Raw genomic sequence first — 20532 nt, 5'->3', positions numbered from 1 at the left:
TTTTTTTTTAATTTTTTGTAAAAAAATTGCGTATGTGGCAGTTTTATAAGTCCCGGCCGTGGTGGTACATCAACTTAACTCAACTTTCTGCTTCGGCCGACCTGCATTTCTGGTTGAGTCCAAACATGTAAATTTTTGACCCCCGGCCGACTTTCACTTCAAACCAATTCTATTTAAAATTGACTTTCAAGCTCGGGCCAGATATTCACATAAGTCCATTTACATATTCGGCCGACTGGAAAAATACTAGATCTCCCCGGCCGACTTATCCATGGTTATCCTAATTGCAAAAAAAAAAAAAAAAAATAGACTTCTATTTAAGCATCATTTTAAACTATATTCAACTGTTTTTTATTCCTTTATGGAATATGATTGAAATTGGCAACGTTAGCAAAAAAAAAAAGATAATGTAAGCTAATCATGATAATAAATGCCCAAAAGAATTAAATATTTAATGCAATTAATTGCAGTAGATCGCAGTAGAGCATTAGAAAAAACTATTATCTCGACATTCTTTTATAATATACAATTTTTTTATTCTAAATTTAATTAAAATAAATATAAAAGAATTACAAATTATTTGGGGGATATGAAAGATTAGGAGGCCTCCAATCAAAAAGTTCAAGCGTCTCTGGTGTCCACGGTCCAAACTCTGTAATGATAACTGGTGGCTGTTTGTTTTTAGAGGCTAAGGAAAATCCATCGTTAGTTGATGTTTTATAGTTTCTTCCATTACCTTTTTTATCATTTTGCTTCAAGGGATTTTTATAAGCTGGCATTTTATTATTAGAAGGGAACACAAGTGCGTTTGTAATGTTGAAAAAGGTAGGCAGTGTATTAGCGGTGGTATGGTTCGCACCAATTGCACCACCAATGTTTCCCCCTAATGCTACATCTTTAGCAGAAGTTTCTTCCGCAAAATCCGGATTTTGTTGAGATAAAGACATTTCTACTTTGTCAATTGCCTGAGAAAGCTCAAAGCTTAAGTCTAAAAGTGATTCAGTGCGCTGAGCTATCTCAGAGGTATCAACAATGGTACTGTGAGAAACTGGAGGTTTGGGTTTTATATTTGATGGAGGTGGCATTTCAAATGAGGCGGGTATTTTAAAATCATCTTTTTCAGAATCTGGAAGCTCATCGCTATCTGAATTATTTTGACCTGCCAAAGGAACTGATGATGTATTATCAACCCGACCGTTAAATTTAGGCTGTGGAGTTTTTGATGCTGAAAAGGAGTCAATTTCTATAAGCTCGCTGCTAGCTGGAATAAAATCAACTTCATTCTCTGTACTTATTTTCCTTTCAGAGATGACATCACTTTTCCGAACAAAATCAAAACGTGCTCCGAGCTCGCTCAAATTTTCCAAATCAAGATCCAAGCTAGGTTCATCATCAAACTCAAACTCGGGGCTTTTTGGTGGTAGAAATGACTTTGCTGGTTGTTTAGGTAAGTAATTCTCTTCAGATCCAGAGCTCAAATATTCATTTGGCTCATGATGCTGATTCATATCAATGTCATCATTAAAGCCAAAGGCTTCGCCAAAGCTGCTAGGATACTGCCGTATATTGTTTTGAGAGGAAGACCCTGGAAACTGATCAATATCATTGTGTGTGTCTTCTAAAGTTTTATCAACATTTGTTTTTAGTGTTGAATCTACCTGCTTTTTTTTCAATCCATTCATGTTATCAGGGATTGTAGCATCAGAAGTATTTAAAACCGAGTCTTTGACCGAATTACCGGGTATGGGAGCACAGTATTTTTTATCCAAGTTCGTAAAAGCAAAAGACGAGAGGCTCTTATGCGTTTTTTGTTTTGGTAAAGAACTTGTAATTTCCAGAGACTTTTCCTTTTGGACTTTATCCATATTTAAAAGTTCGTTCTTTTCTTTTAAATGGTTAAAACTATCTTCAATGGTAGGGCTGTCGCGCGTGACAAGGTTTTTATTGACTTTGGTACGTTTAGAAATTTCTGCAACGGAAAAGTTTGTATGACGTTTGAGGTTTGACTTTGTCACAGCATCTGCTTCGCACTGGTCTAAAACTTCAATATCGTCATCACTATCAAATTCAAATGGACTTGCAGAATCTTTATTTTTGGCAGGCACCCCACTACTGTCGCAATATTTTGCTGATTTTAGATCGTCCCGCAAGGTTGTTGATATTTTTTTGAGGATACCCGAATGCTCCAACTTATCTTCTAACGTTGTTTTTGTATTAGTAATCCTTTTATCAAATTCTAAAAAGTCATTATTGCTTTTATTTTGATTTTCATTACTAGATGCTTCCCTTAACGACCCTAGTTTATTATGCTGTCCAAAAGCTGAAGGTTGAATAACAGATTTGTTAGATTTGGGAAGGCTAGTCATAGAACGGCTAGAAAGAGAAAGCAACTTTCTGTTAGATCTACTGGGGAAGGCAAAATTAAAAATGTCGGTATCATCTTTGTTTTCGGCAATTTTTGCATGTGTGGGGGAATGGCTTTTCGTTAATAGGGGGGTTGAGCATTTTCTGTGCGTGGATTTGGTCTCCGGATTGTTCAATAAATATGATGCAGCACTAGGACTTTCACTTTTAGATGAGTCTTGATTTTTTTCTGTATTTTGTATCGGGGAAACCCCAGGAAATGATTTTTTTCGATTAACTGCAACTTTTGGCCCTTTTTTAAAATCATTTTCAGCAGATTTACTATAAGACACTTCTCCAACATTTAAATCTATCAGATCGTCCTCACATAGAGGACTCGAGTTAGGCGACAGATTTTTTTGATTTTGATCCTTTTTCTTTGGAAAAACTTTAAGAGTTTTTGATTTAGTTGATTTAGGTGGGGCTTTTTTTTGATGATGTTCCAATTCTAAACTGCTTTCAAATTCAAAATCACTCGATCCAAAATCTTTGTCATCAAACGAGTTTTGCCTTTGAGAAGGTGATGATAGTTTATTTGTTGATTTTTTTGGGGAAGTGTTATGTATTTCATAAAGCGGCTTTTTCGAAATTCTCATTCTATTTTGTGTTTTGCTGGAGTTTTCTTGATGATTAAAAACTGGCATTGATAACGTTGACAAATCTGGTATTGGAGAGCTTTTCGGGGTATCATCATTGTTAGATACTTGATTAGAACTGATGGAAACCACATTATACTGGGCAGCTTTGGGAAGTGGTGGAATATATGGAGCAGTAGCAGCTGAGGTCGTGGAATCTAATACATATAAAGCCACTTTTGATTTCGAAGGAATTATTTTTGTAGACGATCTTGAAGAGGAAGAGGAAGAGGAAGGCCTATTTGGGTAAATTGGTTTGCGAGGATTCAGCCCATCTAAAGGTGATCTAAACATATTAGAGCCAGATATATTTACAGTGTTGGAGAGATGGAGTTGTGGAGGGGCAATGATACCCTTAGTGCTTGTTTTCCTGGTTTCTCGGTGATTGTTTTTATTGGGCGCTTCTAAGACCGTTGAGCTTTCCAGTTGATTGCTGTTATTAAAGCTTGGGGGAACGTATGCCTTTCTGTTTTTTGGTATAATTGAAGAAATATCAGTATATGTCATTTTTTCTTCACTTTCAATGGTTATCAAATATGGTACACCTAAACTGATTTCTCCTTGTTGATTAAGTCGGTCTTGGTTTAAAAACCCAGTTTTCTATTTAAAGTTAGTTATGAACATATATATATATATATATATATACATTGTTATAACATACAACTGTATAAGAATTTTCATCCTTGAGAATATAGCTTCTGTTGCGAATATGAAAATCCAGTGTGCCATCATTCCATGAAGGCTTTGATTTGTGACTTTCTTTGGTCCACATAACCACAAAATGAAGCACGCCTGCCAACTCTTTGGAAGGAGATAATGTCATTTCTTTTTTGTTCATTTAAAAATCATTATAAATATCTTTGTTGAACCATGAAAAAGCCTGCTTCTTATGGTGATTCTTAATAACTTTTAACGATTTTTATCAAATTTGATTTAAATATATGGTGGTATTAAACTAATTAAATTTTTAATAAAAAAAAAACGCGATCCAGGGTTAGGGCATCTTACGCGCGTTTAACGCGACGCGTGTATAATTACATAATCAGATTTATCCTAATTGGGCCATTTTCGTTTGTTTGGTGATACAGAATCAAAAACATCATTTACGCACTGGTTGCAAGTACCAACCGATAACAAAATCTATTTGGAAGATGAGACACTCCGCAGATTTAACTTATCCCTCCCTTCCAAACTTCTCATAATATCTTCCAGTTTCGCGTTTGCTTTGACTTTTTCGAAACACCACCTTGTCGAGCTTATTTGTTCTTTCTTAAAAAAAAAAAATGAGTGGAGAGGCAAGAAAAAGCAAAGTAGCACTTGCCTTCTAGTCTATTGAAAACTTATTAGCTTTTGAAACCTGAGCCGCACCCCGTTCAAAAAAAAAAAAAAAAAAAAAAAATTTAAAGGAAACCTCCGCTTTCCCCTTTGTTGCCTTAAGTTTTCTTATTTAAAAAGGTCGCGTTTCCACCATTCTTACTTCACCCCCTTTCATATAAATAACACATTTTTCATTTCAATTGCTGGCCGTTTTCACTTCTTCTCAAAATATCTTCAACTATGGAACAAGATTTAACATCAAGTCCAGTAGGAACTCCTCCGCTTCAGCAGATTCCACATGAAGACTCCTTGCCTAATATCGTCAATATTAACCAAATGGTGACTCCTGATCTTTCTTTTGACTCGGGTGCAAGCTCCAGTCCAGCTATTCCACCACGCTCAGCTCGTCATGCTTCTCCATATCGTTCTTTATCATCTACTTTAAACAAGAATAATGCTTCCAGTACCTCCCTTAATCCTACCCAGCGCTCACATACACCTCCTGCAGTAATATCTACACCTGCTTCTACTTGGCAATCTTCTATTCCATCTTTTTCGGAAAACCAGCAACTTCCAACTGCTGCTTCACCAAGTAGTACTGTAACTGTAGCATCTTCAAGCAACAGTAGCCCTATTAGACGCATAAGTGTTGATGTCACGTCAAGTTCACCATCCCACCGCAATTCCCAAGTCACTGTTCAAGCCTCAAGCTCTCCAAATAAATCTATTACTGTTTTCGATTCTTCAACACCAGTACTGTCGTCTAGTTCACATAATAGATGCATTTCACAACGCACAGTCCAACCTTTGGATCATTCGATTTCTTCTCCAACTTTCAATTCTTCTAAAACTACCGTATATGGTGACCCATTAAGCACGCAAAAGTCAACATTGTCTAACAAAAATAAGTCTAATTCTCAGAATCATTCTTCCAAAAGGACAGACCAGACAAATATTTTTAATACCCAAGATATTCAAGCACAATTATCACTTTCTCTTAATGACTATCTATACTATCGCGGATTTCTACGTGGAGAAGGTTCAGATGTTACAGTTCGTTGCTTTAATCGTAACTTTAAACTTCACAAATTCATTTTAAGTCGCAGTCCTTATTTTTCATCTTTATTTTCTAGCTTTTGGGAGTCTTCGTCACAGTCTTCTCCTGAAAAGAAGCCCATACACACTCTTAGTATGGACCATGATGAAAACATTACTGAATGTGCTTTTGAACTTGCTATTTCTCGTCTCTATGGCCACGAAGATATTGAAGAAGAGCGAAAAAATATTTTTGGCTTATTTGCCGTTGCAAACTTTTTGGATCTTCCCTCACTAGTGGATATTTGCGTTACTGAAATTATCAGTCGCATTTCACATACTACTGTTGCCAATATTCTTCATTTTTTTCACAAACGTAATTATGGAGAAGCCTCGAAAACTATTGTCGAAGCTTGTAAAAACTTTTTATTTGCAGAAGGCTATGAAATGTCTTTTGACCTATGGATGACAATCCCAAATAAAGTCATTGCCGAGGTTGTTGGTTCAGACGCCTTTTTTGTGCCAACTGAGTGGGAAAGATGCCAATTTCTTATTCAGATAATTAATTTACGAATCCTAAATGCTAAATCTTGTTCGGAACAAAACGAAACCGATATAAAAGATACCAATAACCTTGACTCTGAAGATATGGCTGCTTTACGGTCTACTCTTGATCATGATATTCGATATTGTCATATGACTTACGATCAGTTGGAGGCTTTAGAACATACTCGAGACGTCAATAATCATTTAATTATTTCTCGAGTAGTACTTCGAGAGGCTTTGTGGCTTCAGATTGGATTAAAGCAAAAGGTAATACGAGTTTCTGATGACTGCACTGAATTAGGTATTGTACGCGAAGTTCCTGCGGGAAAGCTTTACGGATATGACGATGAAGATGAAGAAGAGGATTCTTACAGCGACGAAAACGACGATCTCAAGAACAACGAGATTGATTCCCGGTCTTTGGGTTCTTCTCCTACAGCCAAGGTTAAAAGATTTGATAACGAGTCCCCAAAGCGTAGTGGTGATACATCTGCTACGACTGAAAACAGTTCGTTTATTTCTGATGATGAAGAAGATGTGACTTATTATTCAATCCCCAACGCTGATGAAACCTTAGATGCCCCCTGGGATCGTGTTAAAAATCATCTTGATCAGCCCACCAAAATTACAAAATTTCCTCCTTTTCGGTTTGCCGTTAAATTCAATGATGCCACTCTTTTGGAGAATGACCGCCGAGTTTATTCTCATACATATTGGTATGCCGGAAATTTTTGGAATGTATATCTTCAAAAGGTGGCTTATAAGAATAAACATCAGCTTGGCGTTTACATTCATCGCAGTCCTCCCGATTCCTTTATTGATCCAAATTTAAGGGTTTCTTCTAACTCTGCGCTAACTACATCTTTCATTAATCCCTTAAAGTATGGGGTATCTAATACGGGGCTTGGAAATGCATTTGTTTCTTCCGATTTCAGACGTCGGTCTATGGGCACATATCCAGGTGTTTCATCGACTCTTGGAAGAATTGATGATACACCTGTGGATCTTCGTGCTGGTGCTGGCGCTGGCGCCGAAGTACCTCTAAATTCTATCATAAACGAATCATTTTCCGAAGGTGTTAATTCTGCAGCCGCCGCCGCATCAAACAATATGCTCAATCTATCAACCATGATTTCAGCTAACAACTCAAACACCAGAAACAACGGTATTGGCGCCGCATCTTCTTCCTCTTCTGTTATTTCAAACGGCGTTCCATCAGAAATTCCCCAAGAAGAAAATTTGGGTGAAATCAGTAACATGAACACAAACATAAATCGTGATGTTGCTTTGGCATCTTTGGAACATGGGGGTAATGATGCTCAGATTTTTGACACGCTTCTTGAAAATCTCAGCTTACGGAATGAGACTGCTGAAAACGGAGTCGGTGCTGAGCTATCTCAGGATACTATCAATGTTCTTTCATCTCTTTCTCTAGCTAATGCCGAAAATGTCGGCGATCTTACTATGATTCATCAGCAAATCATGTCTACACCAGTAAGCTCTCAGCTTAATTCTTTATCCGGATTTCAAAATAAACCGGGGTTTGTTTTATCTAAGCAAGCTCAAGTCCCTGAGTACATTGACAAGCGGAAAAAGGTATCTGCATTTTTTGAAATTTATACCCCGTCAAGGAAAGGCCACTCGTCTCTTACTTGTTTCTCTTCCACTCCAGATATGTTTAACATTTCTCAAAGCTGGGGATGGAAATCTGCAAGTTTGTATTTGAAGGCTGAGGAACTTAAGAAAGGAGGAAAAAATGATGGCCTTAAGTTTATGGTATCGATTGGTCTTGTTTAAACCGGATATTTTGTACTTGTATTTTTAGCTTTTCATTTGTACTTCTAATTGATTAACGTATTTTTTTTTCTTGATTCTCTAAAATTGTTTATCCCCCAAAAAATTATATAAATTTACTCCCATTCAACAGTCCACTTAAGAGACTGGCTAGCCAAGAAAGGAATAACAGTCAAGTCTTCAGCGCCAATAGACTCAGAAACAACAGTATCAGCCTTGACCAAAGTGACAGACTTTTTGCCAACATCCTTATCCTCGGAAGTTTGGTAGAAATCTCTGCCAAAATCAGTGACAAAGCCCTTCAGCTTGTCAAGCTTTCCAGCATTGTCAAAAATCTCAGCAACGTATTGGATAGCGTAAGGCTGAGTGAAAACACCAGCAGCAGCACCAAGCTCCTTGCGCTTAGCAGAAACAGGGTGAGGGGCCGAGTCAGAGCCAAAAAAGAACTTGGGATTGCCGGAAGTGGCAGCCTCAATCAGAGCAGTACGATCGGAAGGCAGCTTAGCAACAGGCTTGCAAAAGTTCAAAGCATTGCCACCCCAACTGTCAACAGTGAGGAAAAGATGGTGGGCAGTGATAGTAGCAGCGACAGTAGGACCACAAGCAAGAACAGCATCAACGGCAGCCTTAGAAGTGCAATGTTCAAGAATGATGCGAAGCTTAGGAAATCTGGAGTGAAGACCGGCAAGAGTGGGCAGGAACTTGTGCTCAGCATTGAGAACAGTAATGTCATCACCAGAGGGGCACTCACCGTGCAAATTGAGAACCATATTATGTTCCTCCATGGCCTTGAAGGTAGGGTAGTAGGGTTCATAGGAAGAAACACCAGCGGCAGAGTTGGTGGTAACGCCTGCAGGGTAGCACTTGACACCGGTAATGCCAGCCTTAGCAGCCTGAGCAATGACCTCGGGAGTAATCTCAGGGCGAAGATAAAGAGACATAAGGAAGGTAGTTTCGGGCGACAGCTCCTGAAGTTGAGCCTTGTAAGCTAAGACGGCATCAACATCAATGAGGGGAGGGACAAGGTTAGGCATAACGTAAACAATAGAAACACCACCCTGGGTAATTGTAGGGGTGACGATCTTCATAAGATCACCCTGGCGAAGGTGAACATGAAAATCACCGGGTTTTCCAAGAGGAATTCTGATTTGTTCGGTAGACATTTTTTATAAAATTAAGATGTGGTGAGATAACAAGATGGACACTCCAAAGAATTAAAGATACCCATCGACTTTTCTGGGGTTTGATCTGTAAAAAAAATTTGCTGCTCTGTGGTTTGCCGAAATATGTTGCATAAAGACTTGTAACAAACACAGATGCGGCTTAAAGCAGCAACTCAAAGGATTTAATGAAAGTTAACCGGATATTTCAATTTACGGCTTTTTTTTACAAGCCACCAGAAATAATGAATTTCATGAATTGAGAACTCTCAATATTTAAGAAATAATCTTTATTTATAATGATATTAAAAAACATGACTATGTCTTCATTGCAAATATTTTTGTAGTAAGCCTTATATTTTATCAATGCAAAAGTATTAAAATACCTATGTATAATTCTGTCTTGAAAGTTAAGATTTTCAATACATGAATTGATCCTAACACTAAAATATTAAAAACTGCTTAGAATGAAATACTTCATTCTAAGAAGTTTTTAACAACTAGTTGTTATCTTTAACTTATAAGTTAAGTATAATTATAAGTCTTGTTGCATCTGAAAATTTTAATGTTTATGCGTGATTTCAATTAAAAAACTTATTTTTTTCTTAAAAAAATGAGTTAAAATTTCCTAGATTATTTAAAAAAAATTAGTGTATCTATAATTATGATATTCCTCTTTGCTTTTAGAAGGAATAATGTTCTAAACAGATCAAAATAAATTTTTTGGCAATCATGATACCTTTAATCAATTACTTTTAATTATAACTAATTTCTATTAAAATAAGTGCAGATACCACGACAAATGATCATGAAAATGAGTTGCTAAAAAAAAATACAAAAACCATATTTTTAATTTTATTCACATTATTTATTTATATAATAGATATATCTATTGCTGTAGCGTTTTAATTAAATCAAAAAAAAAAAAAAGAAAAGACATTTAAATGATTAAAATTTAACAGGATTTTCACGAAAAATGCCTAATTCGATACTGGACTTGACAATTTTTTTTAAAAAAATACCTAAAAACTCTTTTAGTTTATCAAATTTATGCTGTATTCCTTTAACTTTAAATAAAAATTTGGCTTATAGATTTCTGAATAAAGAAAAAATAACATAGCCAGTTTTCAGATTTCCTATTTTAGAAATATGTAGACAAAGCAACAAGTTCAAGGTAGTTTAGAAAAGGATCCCTACTCAAATTATTTCATTTCCACAGCCATTGTTTTCAATATTCAAAATCTAGGGGGAAAAAATGAGCATTGACGAACAACCATACTCAATTTTAGAGCCATCTGAAGATTACGATTTGGTCGAACCTCCAACAAAATTGACAAGATCAAACACAAATATCACACTTCAAAATAACTATTTAGAAAATAGTTCTTCAGCAACTTCTCCAGAAACTTTGGCATCACTACTTGACTCGGGAGAATCTAATTGTGCTTTACCTCCAACAGTTATTGATGTGATTAAAGTTGAAGAATCTCGTGTAGAAAAGAAAAAGAGTAACAAGCTATTTCAAGATGAAAAGCTTATCACTTTTTCAAATCTTTCTCATGAATATAAAGTCACTATGCTTTTGATGGCATTACAGCTTTTTGACCAAGTGAGTCTTGTACCAAGTGCAAAACCAGCTCAGCTTTATGATTATGCCGTTAACTTGGCTAAATCTTACGATGTAAAATCATTTGATACATATTCGCTGCTTATACAGCGTGCAAGCCGAGTCATTCATCAGTTGAAAGAATTTAAGTTGCGCCCAGCTGAACTCCCTTTTGGTTCTGATGTTTGCACAGTTGAGGGGCGTTCGCTGACCTCAGAACAATGTTTGGATCCTTTGAATCTACAGGTTTGGGTTCAAAACAATCTGAATCATGGAATTGAAAATTTGATGTTGCATAATTTTGGTTCATTGAATGCTTCCTCATTTGTTCAAATTGTTTCCTCTTGGCAAGGTCAAGAAGCAGTTGCTCAAGAACGCAACTTATTGTCTTATTTTTGGGATGACGAACGATTTGAAGCTGACTTGCGTCAGAACAATTGCAAAGTTGATTTAGCAATTTTTCGTTCATTTTCAAGTACCCCTCGAGCCGTATTTCTTGCTCATGTTGCTAGAATTGGTGCCTTGATTCAGGAAATTATCTTGAATGGAATTCCAAATGAGGTAAAATCTCGAATTATCAATTCAGTCATGTGTCTTCGGCAGGCAGATGGTCGTGTGTCAAGATTTACAACACCATGCTGCGAAAATCAGGGTAACATTTATTGTACACCTCCTATTGCTTTAAATGAATTGCGTGATGGTTTCAGCTTGGAAATTTCAAGACTAATGAAAGAAGTGCTCTGGGAAAATAGCGCTTTAATAGCCCAAAGTAAATTGGCTGTTCAAGCTGCTGTCCAGTTTGCAGTCCATGTTTTAGAAAAATGCTCGAAATTTGTGGCTAGTTGTACTCACCATTGTTCTGCGACCTCAACTACCTTAGAAGCTTTGGTGTCTGGAACCCACCTTAATACGATTACACAATGTGCCGATTCTGACTGTATGGTTTGTCGCCCTCTTAGACGTTTGTTGATTGGTGTTAATTCTAAAGGTTCGTGTCATATTATTCAGTATATTTAAGCGAATTATCACCAAATAATTGAAAAACCTTGATTTACAAGTTCACTTTTTTTTGTAAAAAAAAGAGTAATTAATAAATTTCATCTAGTAGGAAGTAAAAAAAATTAGTCACAACCAATTTTAATAATCGAAAAAATCTATTGATAACCGTACAAAAGAAAAATGCTAAATAAAAATGCAAATAAATTACTAGACTTTAAAAGTCTATTATGATGCTGCCTCAGGGACCGAGATTAGATTGTCTATACTGTTTTGACTGGCGGGTTAAAGAAGGAGGATTTTCAAGGGACATACCAGAAACATTGGCGTATGAAATGCTAGTTGCCTCATCGTTTTCTGGCTCAAGGTCGCCAACGACTTTGTTATGAACATTTTGTTCGTCAGCACCGTCCTCTTCTTCGTATTCTTCTTCACCCTCTTCGTCCCCTTCTTCCATTTGCTCATCCTCCTTTCTCTTGACATCTTCTTCCTCATACACTTCTTTATTTCCGTTATTAGCCTGCACAATTTCATCATGCTGAATATTTGAAGATTGTATTTCTGGATTCAAGCCAAACACTGTATTTTCGGGTATATCGCAGTAATTTATGTTCTGGGCCATCCGATGAATTGCAGAAATATCAACAACATTTGGATCTTCAGAAAATGAAGCTTCTATTTTACCGCTCATTTTCTTTAAGTTATTGGCTTCAAGCTGGCCAAGAGCTTGCTCAATAGCATCCTCCTCTCCAGCAATGTAAGGCTCAGTGTCACTTGGATCAACTCCATAATACAGAACATCGCTGAAATTGTCCGGTTGTTCAATAATATTTTGCATCTCTTCTAGGTGACCAAAAATAGGTATATCAAGATGTGTGTTCTTGAGAAATGGGTGTGAAAGAGCTTGAGTAGCCGTGATACGCTTCCGGAAATCCAACTCCAAACAAAGCTGGAGAAAGTCAATAGCTTTGAGAGTCTCGGAACTTAACGGTCCAATAATAGAATTAGTATTAGACTTTGATTTAGAACCAGTCTTATCAGAGTCCTCTTTCTTCCTTTTTTTAGGAACATTTTCGTCAGTAAATTCGCAAGTGAGCTCAACTGTCTTGCCATATGCTTTATTTCTGCGGTTTATCTCGTGGTAGTGAGCAGCAAGACACCAATAAATAAGGGACGTTAGAGGATAGCCGTCTTCTGGAATTGTCTGAATGTTGGTTTCGTAAACAACACCATGAAGCAACGCACATGTCTGCATCTTCTTGCGACCAAAAATAGTGGCCATTTCGATGAGGGCTCGAGAGTCATCCTTAGCTTGAAAAAACATGCATCGCTTCGTTAAAAATGCAAGAAGCATAATGCCAGCACTCCATATATCGATACTAGTAGTTTGATCAGGACATCCAAACAAAACTTCAGGGGCACGAAATCCTCGAGTTCCAGCTCTATTGTACCTGCGAGCAGGACGCTGGTCATTTTTTGGTTTGCCGCCTTGGATTGAAATTGAAGAAGTACCAGATTTAGCATTTGCGGCTGATGCGGCTGCAGCTGCAGAAGCAGCTGCGGTGGCAGCCGCTGCAATTGAAGAAGCAGAGCTCATTGATAATCCACGAGAATATTGGTATGTGTTATGAAATGAACGTGTTGATGTTGAAAGAGATGAAGATGTAGTAGTAGGTATGCTAGAATGGGAGTGGTGATGGTTGGGATCAAGATCAGGGTATTGGCTAGCAATCCCACCATTTCTGCAGTCACACTTTAATTTTTTGGGATTAGGTCCCGGCTCAGCTAAACCAAAGTCGACCAAAACACCTCTGTGGGTTTTAAGATTATATAGAAAATTTTGGCTTTTGACGTCTCTGTGAATAATGTTTTGGTCATGAATAAACGCTAAAGCATTGAATAATTGCTTGAAGTAAATCTTGATTTCAGAGAGTGTAAGCCTATCATAATATTCTCGAAAATCATTGTGCTCAAAGTATGGAATGATTGCAGCAACCTGGTCTTCATGACGAAAGGCTGTAATGAGAGGGAGTAAATTGGGGGACCCGGCCAGTTTAGCAAGAAGTGATAATTCCACTGATATACGACGAGGATGCGCCGTAACGTGAATTCTTTTTATGGCAACATATTTAAAAGGAGCTATTGGAGGTAACTCATGCTTCTTATAACACTCTAATGCAGTTTCCCTAAACTTGTTACGATCTTGTATGCGTTGTTTCAAATATACGGATTCTGCATAGCCATTATCCCAAAAGTTTTTGAACTTGCCATGTTTTAGATCAATGGCTTTATAGACGCTACTGAAAGCTCCCTCACCAACTTTTTTTATGACGAGATAATTTCCTTTTAAAACAGGCAAAGACTGATATAAGCTTTGAATCTCTTCTTTGTTCTCCTGCTCACCTGCTTTTTCAAGAAAAACATAAACATCAGGCTGTTCATCAGTTAAGTTATTAGATTTTGGTTTTTTTAAACCTTGCTGTGATGAAGACGAAGTTGATGAGCGAGGAGTTTTTTGCAGAGGTTTAGACTGGAGTTTGGTATTCTTTATTTCCTTTTCTAATAATTTAAATTTTGAAAGTGTTTGCTGATCCAAATTTGTAGATTTTGGTTGAGAACTAATAACAGGTTGAGTTGGAAGCTGGTTTATTAAGGGACTTGTTTTCTTATCAGTAGTTGAATTTTGGAACGTTTCAGTGCTTGGAAATAAATCAACATGGTTAGCTGTAGTAGATACAAGAGAGTTGGAAACAGCTGTTGTATTTTTGCTTGATGATGCTGAAGTATTAGATCCGTGATTTAATCCAGTCCTAATATCTTTTGTTTCAGAAAACCCTCGTTTTCTTTTAAGGTAACCATTTTCTTGTTTATTTTCAAAGACTTTTGTAGTTGAATTTGAATTTAAATTTGAAGTATCTGTGTTCAGTGAAGAAGGATCATATACTTTATCAAGTGACTTTTTCTTAGAAGCAGTAGTTTGGATTATTCTATTGCAAACATTGTTGGAATTAGTAGTAGTATTAGGGTTGTTAAAGTTTGCGTCATTGGAAAATAATATCTTTAAAGAATTTGGGTAATATTCGGCATCTGCTTCTTCAGTGTTATCTTCAAAGTGTCTGGTTTTCCGAGCAATTTTGATAGGACGTCCTTTGAATTTGTTCTGAGGAGTGGTAGCCCCAGTGTCATTAGAGTACCTATGATTCATTCCTTGTGAAGAACGGAAAGGTGATAATTTGGAAGAGGACTCAGTAAAAACATCGGCAGAAGCTGAAGCAGGGTTGACAGCGACAGAAGAGTGTGGTTGGATCCGAAATGATTGTGGTTTTTGACGGTTTTGAGTGAAAGACATTACAGGGCGAATAAGTGAGGTGTGTTTTTGTTGCGCTCCTGACTAGTTATCCGACAAAAAAATCCAGGTAGAAAATAAACGGAGTCAAGAAATCGAATATCTAGAGAAGCACAGTACTTTATAAATATTGGTTATTTTTGAAGATTTATCAAGTGTATTTAAAGTCTTGTTATTATCTCATGACTGTCAGGATAGAAATCATGCCAGAAAGTAGGAAAAGAAGATAAAAAAAAATAAAGGCGGCAATATCGAAAAACGATGCAAATGTGTAGTTATCAAAAAGAAAAAGTGAAAATCAAAAGGTATTAAAAGTACTTGTAAAATTACCCTGGAATTTAAAACGCCACTAAAATACAAGAACCAAGTATGTTTAAAAAAGAAAAGATTAATATAACACACAGAGTTTACTATTGAGACGCAGTACCGATAGTAATAATATGTTTATATGTTTAATAAAAATGTGAAGAAAAAAAAACGAAAGATGGGGGTAAAATATTGTTGTGCTTATCAGATTGACAAAGGTGAATGAAAGTGAAGAGGTATTATCTCTCTCGTTTTAAAAAAGAACTCGTAAAAATAGCCGCAAGAAAAAAGCAAGTTAATTTTGATATGAAAATAACAAAACGCACTTTTATCTTTATTAAATTATATTCTTGCAAAAATAGGTCTATCCGATTTTATCTTTGATTGCTTTTAAAATTTGGTGATTGAATTAACAGAGGTTGCTTTGGATCCTTTAGAAGAAAGTTTTTTTTGTTCTTGTTTACTTTTGAATTCCCGAACCAAATCGCGTCACGCGCGTTACAGTAATAAGCATTTACATGCAATGACACTTTAGAATAAGTTACAAAAAAATTAGAAATTCACAATTTACAATCTACAAAATATTTTGTAATGTCACAAAAATATCATCATATAATTAGAGGCCACAGTGTCAAGTCTGATAGCCGTGCATGCTGGGTGTATTACTATTAAATGGTACAGAGCCACGTACATACCAGTGTTGTTGACAATTCAGTTCGTCTCCATATTTATTGATTTTGATCTGTTTCGAAACTCGTGTCCAAAACTGTTTCCTCAATAGAAAATAAAAAAAAACACTAATAATACTTGTTTTTTTTTTAATTTGATTTTCGGCACGCGAAAAACATTTTATACTTTATATTGTTCCAGCTTTCCAAGTTAGTCTCCTCAGTCATTCGTTTATTAATTTTAACTTGGCAACTATAAAGAACCAAAAGCAGAACTAGCTTATCACTAAATCAACAGTTTTATCATTCAAAAAAAAAAAAAACATCTTTCTACTTCGTTTCCAGTTAAACTAATTTAAAAGACCAAATTATAACATCAGCATGTCATTTTTTAACTCAAAAATCCTTTTCGCTGTTCTCATCAGCGCATGTCTTTTGCAATTTTGCAGTGCCGTCCCCATGACCACAAAGGTTGGGGCTAACGAGCGTCAATGTCTTTATGCACAGGTCGATCAGATTGATTCTAAAGTTGGCTTTTACTTTGCCGTCCAGAGCGGTGGTTCTTTTGATATCGATGTTACAATTATTGCTCCTGATGGAAAGATTCAGTACCAAGAACCCAAGGAAAAGCAAGGTGAATTTAGTTTTAGTGCTTCCAAACTTGGAGAATACCAATTTTGCTTTTCCAATGATATGTCTACATTTGCCGAAAAGTCGGTTGAATTTGAAATTACTGTAAGTTTAAAGTAATTTGACTTTTTCATGAGACTAACACTTTTGTAGGTTGATTCTAGTACTCTCAAGGCTGAGCTGCCAGCCATTTCTGGGGATTCCACTAACAAAGTTGAACAATCTATTTTGAGCATTGAGTCTCGTGCTACGAGCCTACTTCGTACAATTCAATACTACAAGACTCGCAACAACCGCAATGAAAGTACTGTCAAGTCTACTGAGTCACGTATCGTTTTATTTTCACTCTTTGAACTTGCGCTCATGGTTGGTATGTCGATTCTTCAAGTTACTGTGGTCCAATTATTTTTCAAAGGATCTAGAAGAAACTTTGTTTAAACACAAAATGAAAATAAGAAGAAGAAAAAACAAAAAACATGGGAATTTTTTTTTATTTAAGCAAAATTGGGAATTTTAATAATATAAAAAACACGGATACAATATAATGATTAATTAATCAGATCACTAAATTTAAATCTTTTTAAATTTATTTCCTCAATACCATTCTCGTGCACAAATGTGCAACTCAATGCCAGTGAAAGCTGGAAGGATAATATATAAAGTTATGGAAGCGGCTGTCATTATCTTTAGGTAATGAGAAGCTAGAAATTCTGTAGCATCTCGCGGTGAAAATTCTTCTTGAAGTCGATATCTTGGTGCAATTCGGTTAAAATCTTCAGACATTGTTATTGATGAATAAAAGTTATGTTCAGAAGCTCAAAAGCTTCTTATATAAATGAGATTTTTCATTGAGGACTCTTTTCTAAAACCAAATTTGTTTTCCATTGAAACTCTATATAACAGGATATATCCTGTTATAACAGGATATGTTAAGATCAGAGAAAAAAAATTAATTACGTAACAAAAATTGTTTCATCATTGAACGAGCAATATAAAACTACCAAAACGTCATTTTGACGATGATAGCTGAAATCATCAAGTAAAGAAGTAAGTTGAGAAATAGGCATCGTAAGTTGTAAGTAAATATATCAGACGGCATGCCTTGCAAAGGTCTTCTTGTTGCCGAAGCAGAGACAACCATTATAAGGTTCGATTTCTGGTAGTGTGAAAATCTGGTGAAATGTAGCTTTCAAATGTGAAAAAATTTAAAAATTTTTCTTGTTTTTTTATTAAACCAAAAAAATGGATCTTAAAATCCTAGCAAATATTTATTCTTAAAGAAAAAATCTGTGTCTTATATATTTTTTCTCTTAGCTTTTAAGAATAACTTGAGTGACTGAAAGACTAATATTTATCGATAAATTAAGCTTACTATTTGTCATTAGAGAGTTCATTCTTATAATGGCTTCCAAATGGAGTAAAAATACAAAGTTAGTAAAAGGACATATGTAAACAAGAAGCTGTGTTAGTGCATAATGGTTAACTGTTTACATCTGATTGTTTAGAATTTGAAAACAAACTGTAACGAGGAGGTGTATGATTGAAAATTTTGATACAAAGGGAAATCTCTAATTTTTTTCGAGTTCGATAGAACTATTAGGAAAATAAATTTACATTTAAACTAATAAGCATAGTTAAAATATTGCGCGATATTTTCTATATAGAAAGATTAATCTTAAGACACAAATATTTTGTGTTTTTTAGAAAAGATATATATCTTTTATATATTGTATCTTAATCGCGACAAAAGCAAAGATAAAAAAAGTGTCGCAATTGCCAAACATAACAGTAACTTGCTAATATTTGAGCTATAAATATTAAAAATAAACTGTAAATAATATATATATATGATATCTGGAGGTTTAACTCAGAATCAAACGTAGCGATTTAAATTGCCGCCAAAATCTCGGTTTTGATACATTTAAAAAATCATTATGAGGAAAGTGTTTGTGTTTAATAAATTTCATCAAAATATTTATATATTAAGTATTAGGGCAACTATCGTACAACACCTAAAGGAAAAAAAACCGTGATTTTTATGATGCTAGATTGGTATGGGCAGCTATTTTGATTTCTAACTCTTCAAAAACTATACAAATAGTTAAGTTCATAATTATAACAATGATCAAGCTTAGTGCCAGGTTGATGTTATACGCTTCAGCCCAATATACCAGAAAATGGAAACTAAGAATAACATTAAGGGATAAATAGAATAATAAAGAGAAAATCTTTTCCAATCTTGTTCTATGTCGTCCAATATTTGCTGGAATTCATCTTGGGTTAATGGATTCATATTGATTATAAATTAGTTGACATTTGAGAGTCAAAAAAATAATTTAATGAAAATGGCAGGTATTGCAAGGGTATTTATTTCAAATTCTTAAAGACTTCTTCATGTTATTTTATGATACTTAAAAGGTTTTATAATAAATCGTTATTTCTAGAAATACATTTTAAATTATAACAATTAATATATATTTATATAAAAAAAGAGGAAGAAGAAGAAGCAAGTCCATTTAAATAAATTTATTTAAATATAAATCATCCAAATTAAATTGACTAAATTAAGAATAATTATTTATAACAATTTCTTATTAATAATAACAAGATAATTTAAATTTAAAAATTCAGTGCCTATTTAAAATTTTAAAGCAGAATTGACAACAGCATTTATGGGTCAAATATGTTATTCAACAGCTTTTTAGCTGTTTGTTAAATTTTTTAGAGAATAAGCCCTAATGAGAATAACCTGCGCTAGCAAATATTGCAAGAAGCATCATAAATGACCAAACTATTAATGAATCAATAGGATATAATACCAAAATAATTAAGTCATATAAAATAAAGTCAAATGAGTAGAAAAGTGTATTTGCCTCCACCCCTAAAGAAACGTATCTAGGACGATAAGATTGTTCATGTTTTCCAGGTGACATGCTAAATAAAATTTTAATTTGATATTAATAAGTATAATTATAACATAAAAACTGGAAAAAAAATTAGTTAGAAAAATAGTCAAAACAAAATATTTATTAGGTTTATATACTTGCACTATTGATAGTAATGTAACTGGTCAATGAATTTTTTGACAGTTTGTTCAGTATGAAATGATTATAGGTTTTTTAAAAAAATAGCTGTGTTTTTAATTAAAAACACTTTAAAAAATTTTAAATTATAATTAACATCATAATTAAAAATTTTTCATATAATCCCACTTTTTTTATTAATAAAACTATTAAAATGTTGATGAATATTTTATTTGCAAAGTTGTACTGTAAAACAAAAGCAGTTTTATAAAGCAGGTTGTAAATTTGAATATATTTTTTTTGATTACATTGTTGAAACTCAAGAAATTTGAGAATAACTGTAAGCTAAAACAGATTTCGGTTTTTTATATTATTCGGGTTAATGAAAAGATACTATAAAGCTGTAAGATGACAAATGAGATACCTGACCATTTATTATCACATATATATGTTAATTATCTAGAAACCAATTGGATGGCAATGCATTGATTTCTAGATGATTAATACTAAAAAAACTGAAGTAATATAAAAATTTATGTCATTGAACCAATTTTTAAGCAATTGTGTAAGATTAAAAGAAGTTGTATATGGATAAAATTGAAAATATTGAATCCTCTGCTCTGAGAGTTGTAAGATCCTCAAGGTAAATAATTAATGAGAGACTTTGTTCTCAGTATGAAAAATAAAATAAAAATAACGAATATAAATGAAAATGAATTAGAGTAACCTATGTAGGTATATATTAATCTATATCCAAAATATGAATGATGGTTTTTTAAGATAACCTAACAATTATGGTTGATGATTTTCTTTTTCAGGATAATAAAACAACTATGGAGAATTATTTTTCTTTTAAAAAATCACAAATCATGAAAAAAAAAATTTTTCTTTAAAAAATATATTTTTTGAAAAAGAGCCAATTCAGATAAAGTTTTGGATTTTAATTTATTTAGACCCTGGTCGTGCTGGAATACACCTATAATTATGTGTGATTGTGCCGCAGGTGATTGTGAATTGGAGCGAAATAATGAAGAAGAAAAAATAATTATAATTGATTGTATCTTTAT

At 34.5% G+C, this 20532-nt stretch overlaps 6 protein-coding genes across 6 annotated transcripts; 3 read left to right on the top strand and 3 right to left on the bottom strand.

Annotated features, from left to right (window-relative positions):
• Window positions 1-569: 569 nt before the first annotated feature.
• Window positions 570-3861, bottom strand: SAPINGB_P002723 (uncharacterized protein; the record flags this gene model as incomplete). The annotated part of the gene is made up of 2 exons (XM_031997441.1): window positions 570-3638; window positions 3700-3861. The coding sequence occupies 2 exons, from the start codon at window positions 3859-3861 to the stop codon at window positions 570-572; spliced, it is 3231 nt and encodes a 1076-aa protein (XP_031853332.1).
• A 734-nt stretch (window positions 3862-4595) lies between these two features.
• On the top strand, window positions 4596-7733 carry SAPINGB_P002722 (uncharacterized protein; the record flags this gene model as incomplete). The annotated part of the gene is made up of 1 exon (XM_031997440.1): window positions 4596-7733. One exon carries the CDS (start codon window positions 4596-4598, stop codon window positions 7731-7733), a length of 3138 nt encoding a protein of 1045 aa, XP_031853331.1.
• Window positions 7734-7846: 113 nt separating this feature from the next.
• Window positions 7847-8893, bottom strand: SAPINGB_P002721 (uncharacterized protein; the record flags this gene model as incomplete). The annotated part of the gene is made up of 1 exon (XM_031997439.1): window positions 7847-8893. The coding sequence occupies one exon, from the start codon at window positions 8891-8893 to the stop codon at window positions 7847-7849; it is 1047 nt and encodes a 348-aa protein (XP_031853330.1).
• Window positions 8894-10145: 1252 nt separating this feature from the next.
• SAPINGB_P002720 (uncharacterized protein) lies at window positions 10146-11513 on the top strand (the record flags this gene model as incomplete). The annotated part of the gene is made up of 1 exon (XM_031997438.1): window positions 10146-11513. One exon carries the CDS (start codon window positions 10146-10148, stop codon window positions 11511-11513), a length of 1368 nt encoding a protein of 455 aa, XP_031853329.1.
• A 220-nt stretch (window positions 11514-11733) lies between these two features.
• On the bottom strand, window positions 11734-14841 carry SAPINGB_P002719 (uncharacterized protein; the record flags this gene model as incomplete). Its single annotated transcript, XM_031997437.1, has 1 exon — window positions 11734-14841. The coding sequence occupies one exon, from the start codon at window positions 14839-14841 to the stop codon at window positions 11734-11736; it is 3108 nt and encodes a 1035-aa protein (XP_031853328.1).
• A 1352-nt stretch (window positions 14842-16193) lies between these two features.
• On the top strand, window positions 16194-16880 carry SAPINGB_P002718 (uncharacterized protein; the record flags this gene model as incomplete). Its single annotated transcript, XM_031997436.1, has 2 exons — window positions 16194-16547; window positions 16596-16880. 2 exons carry the CDS (start codon window positions 16194-16196, stop codon window positions 16878-16880), a joined length of 639 nt encoding a protein of 212 aa, XP_031853327.1.
• Window positions 16881-20532: the final 3652 nt, after the last annotated feature.

Source organism: Magnusiomyces paraingens (genome assembly GCF_902498895.1).
Source record: "Magnusiomyces paraingens strain CBS 517.90 genome assembly, contig: contig2, whole genome shotgun sequence".
NCBI lineage: Eukaryota > Fungi > Ascomycota > Dipodascomycetes > Dipodascales > Dipodascaceae > Magnusiomyces > Magnusiomyces paraingens.
The sequence above is the reverse complement of the archived record's forward strand: the minus strand, read 5'-3'. Positions and strand labels throughout refer to the sequence as shown.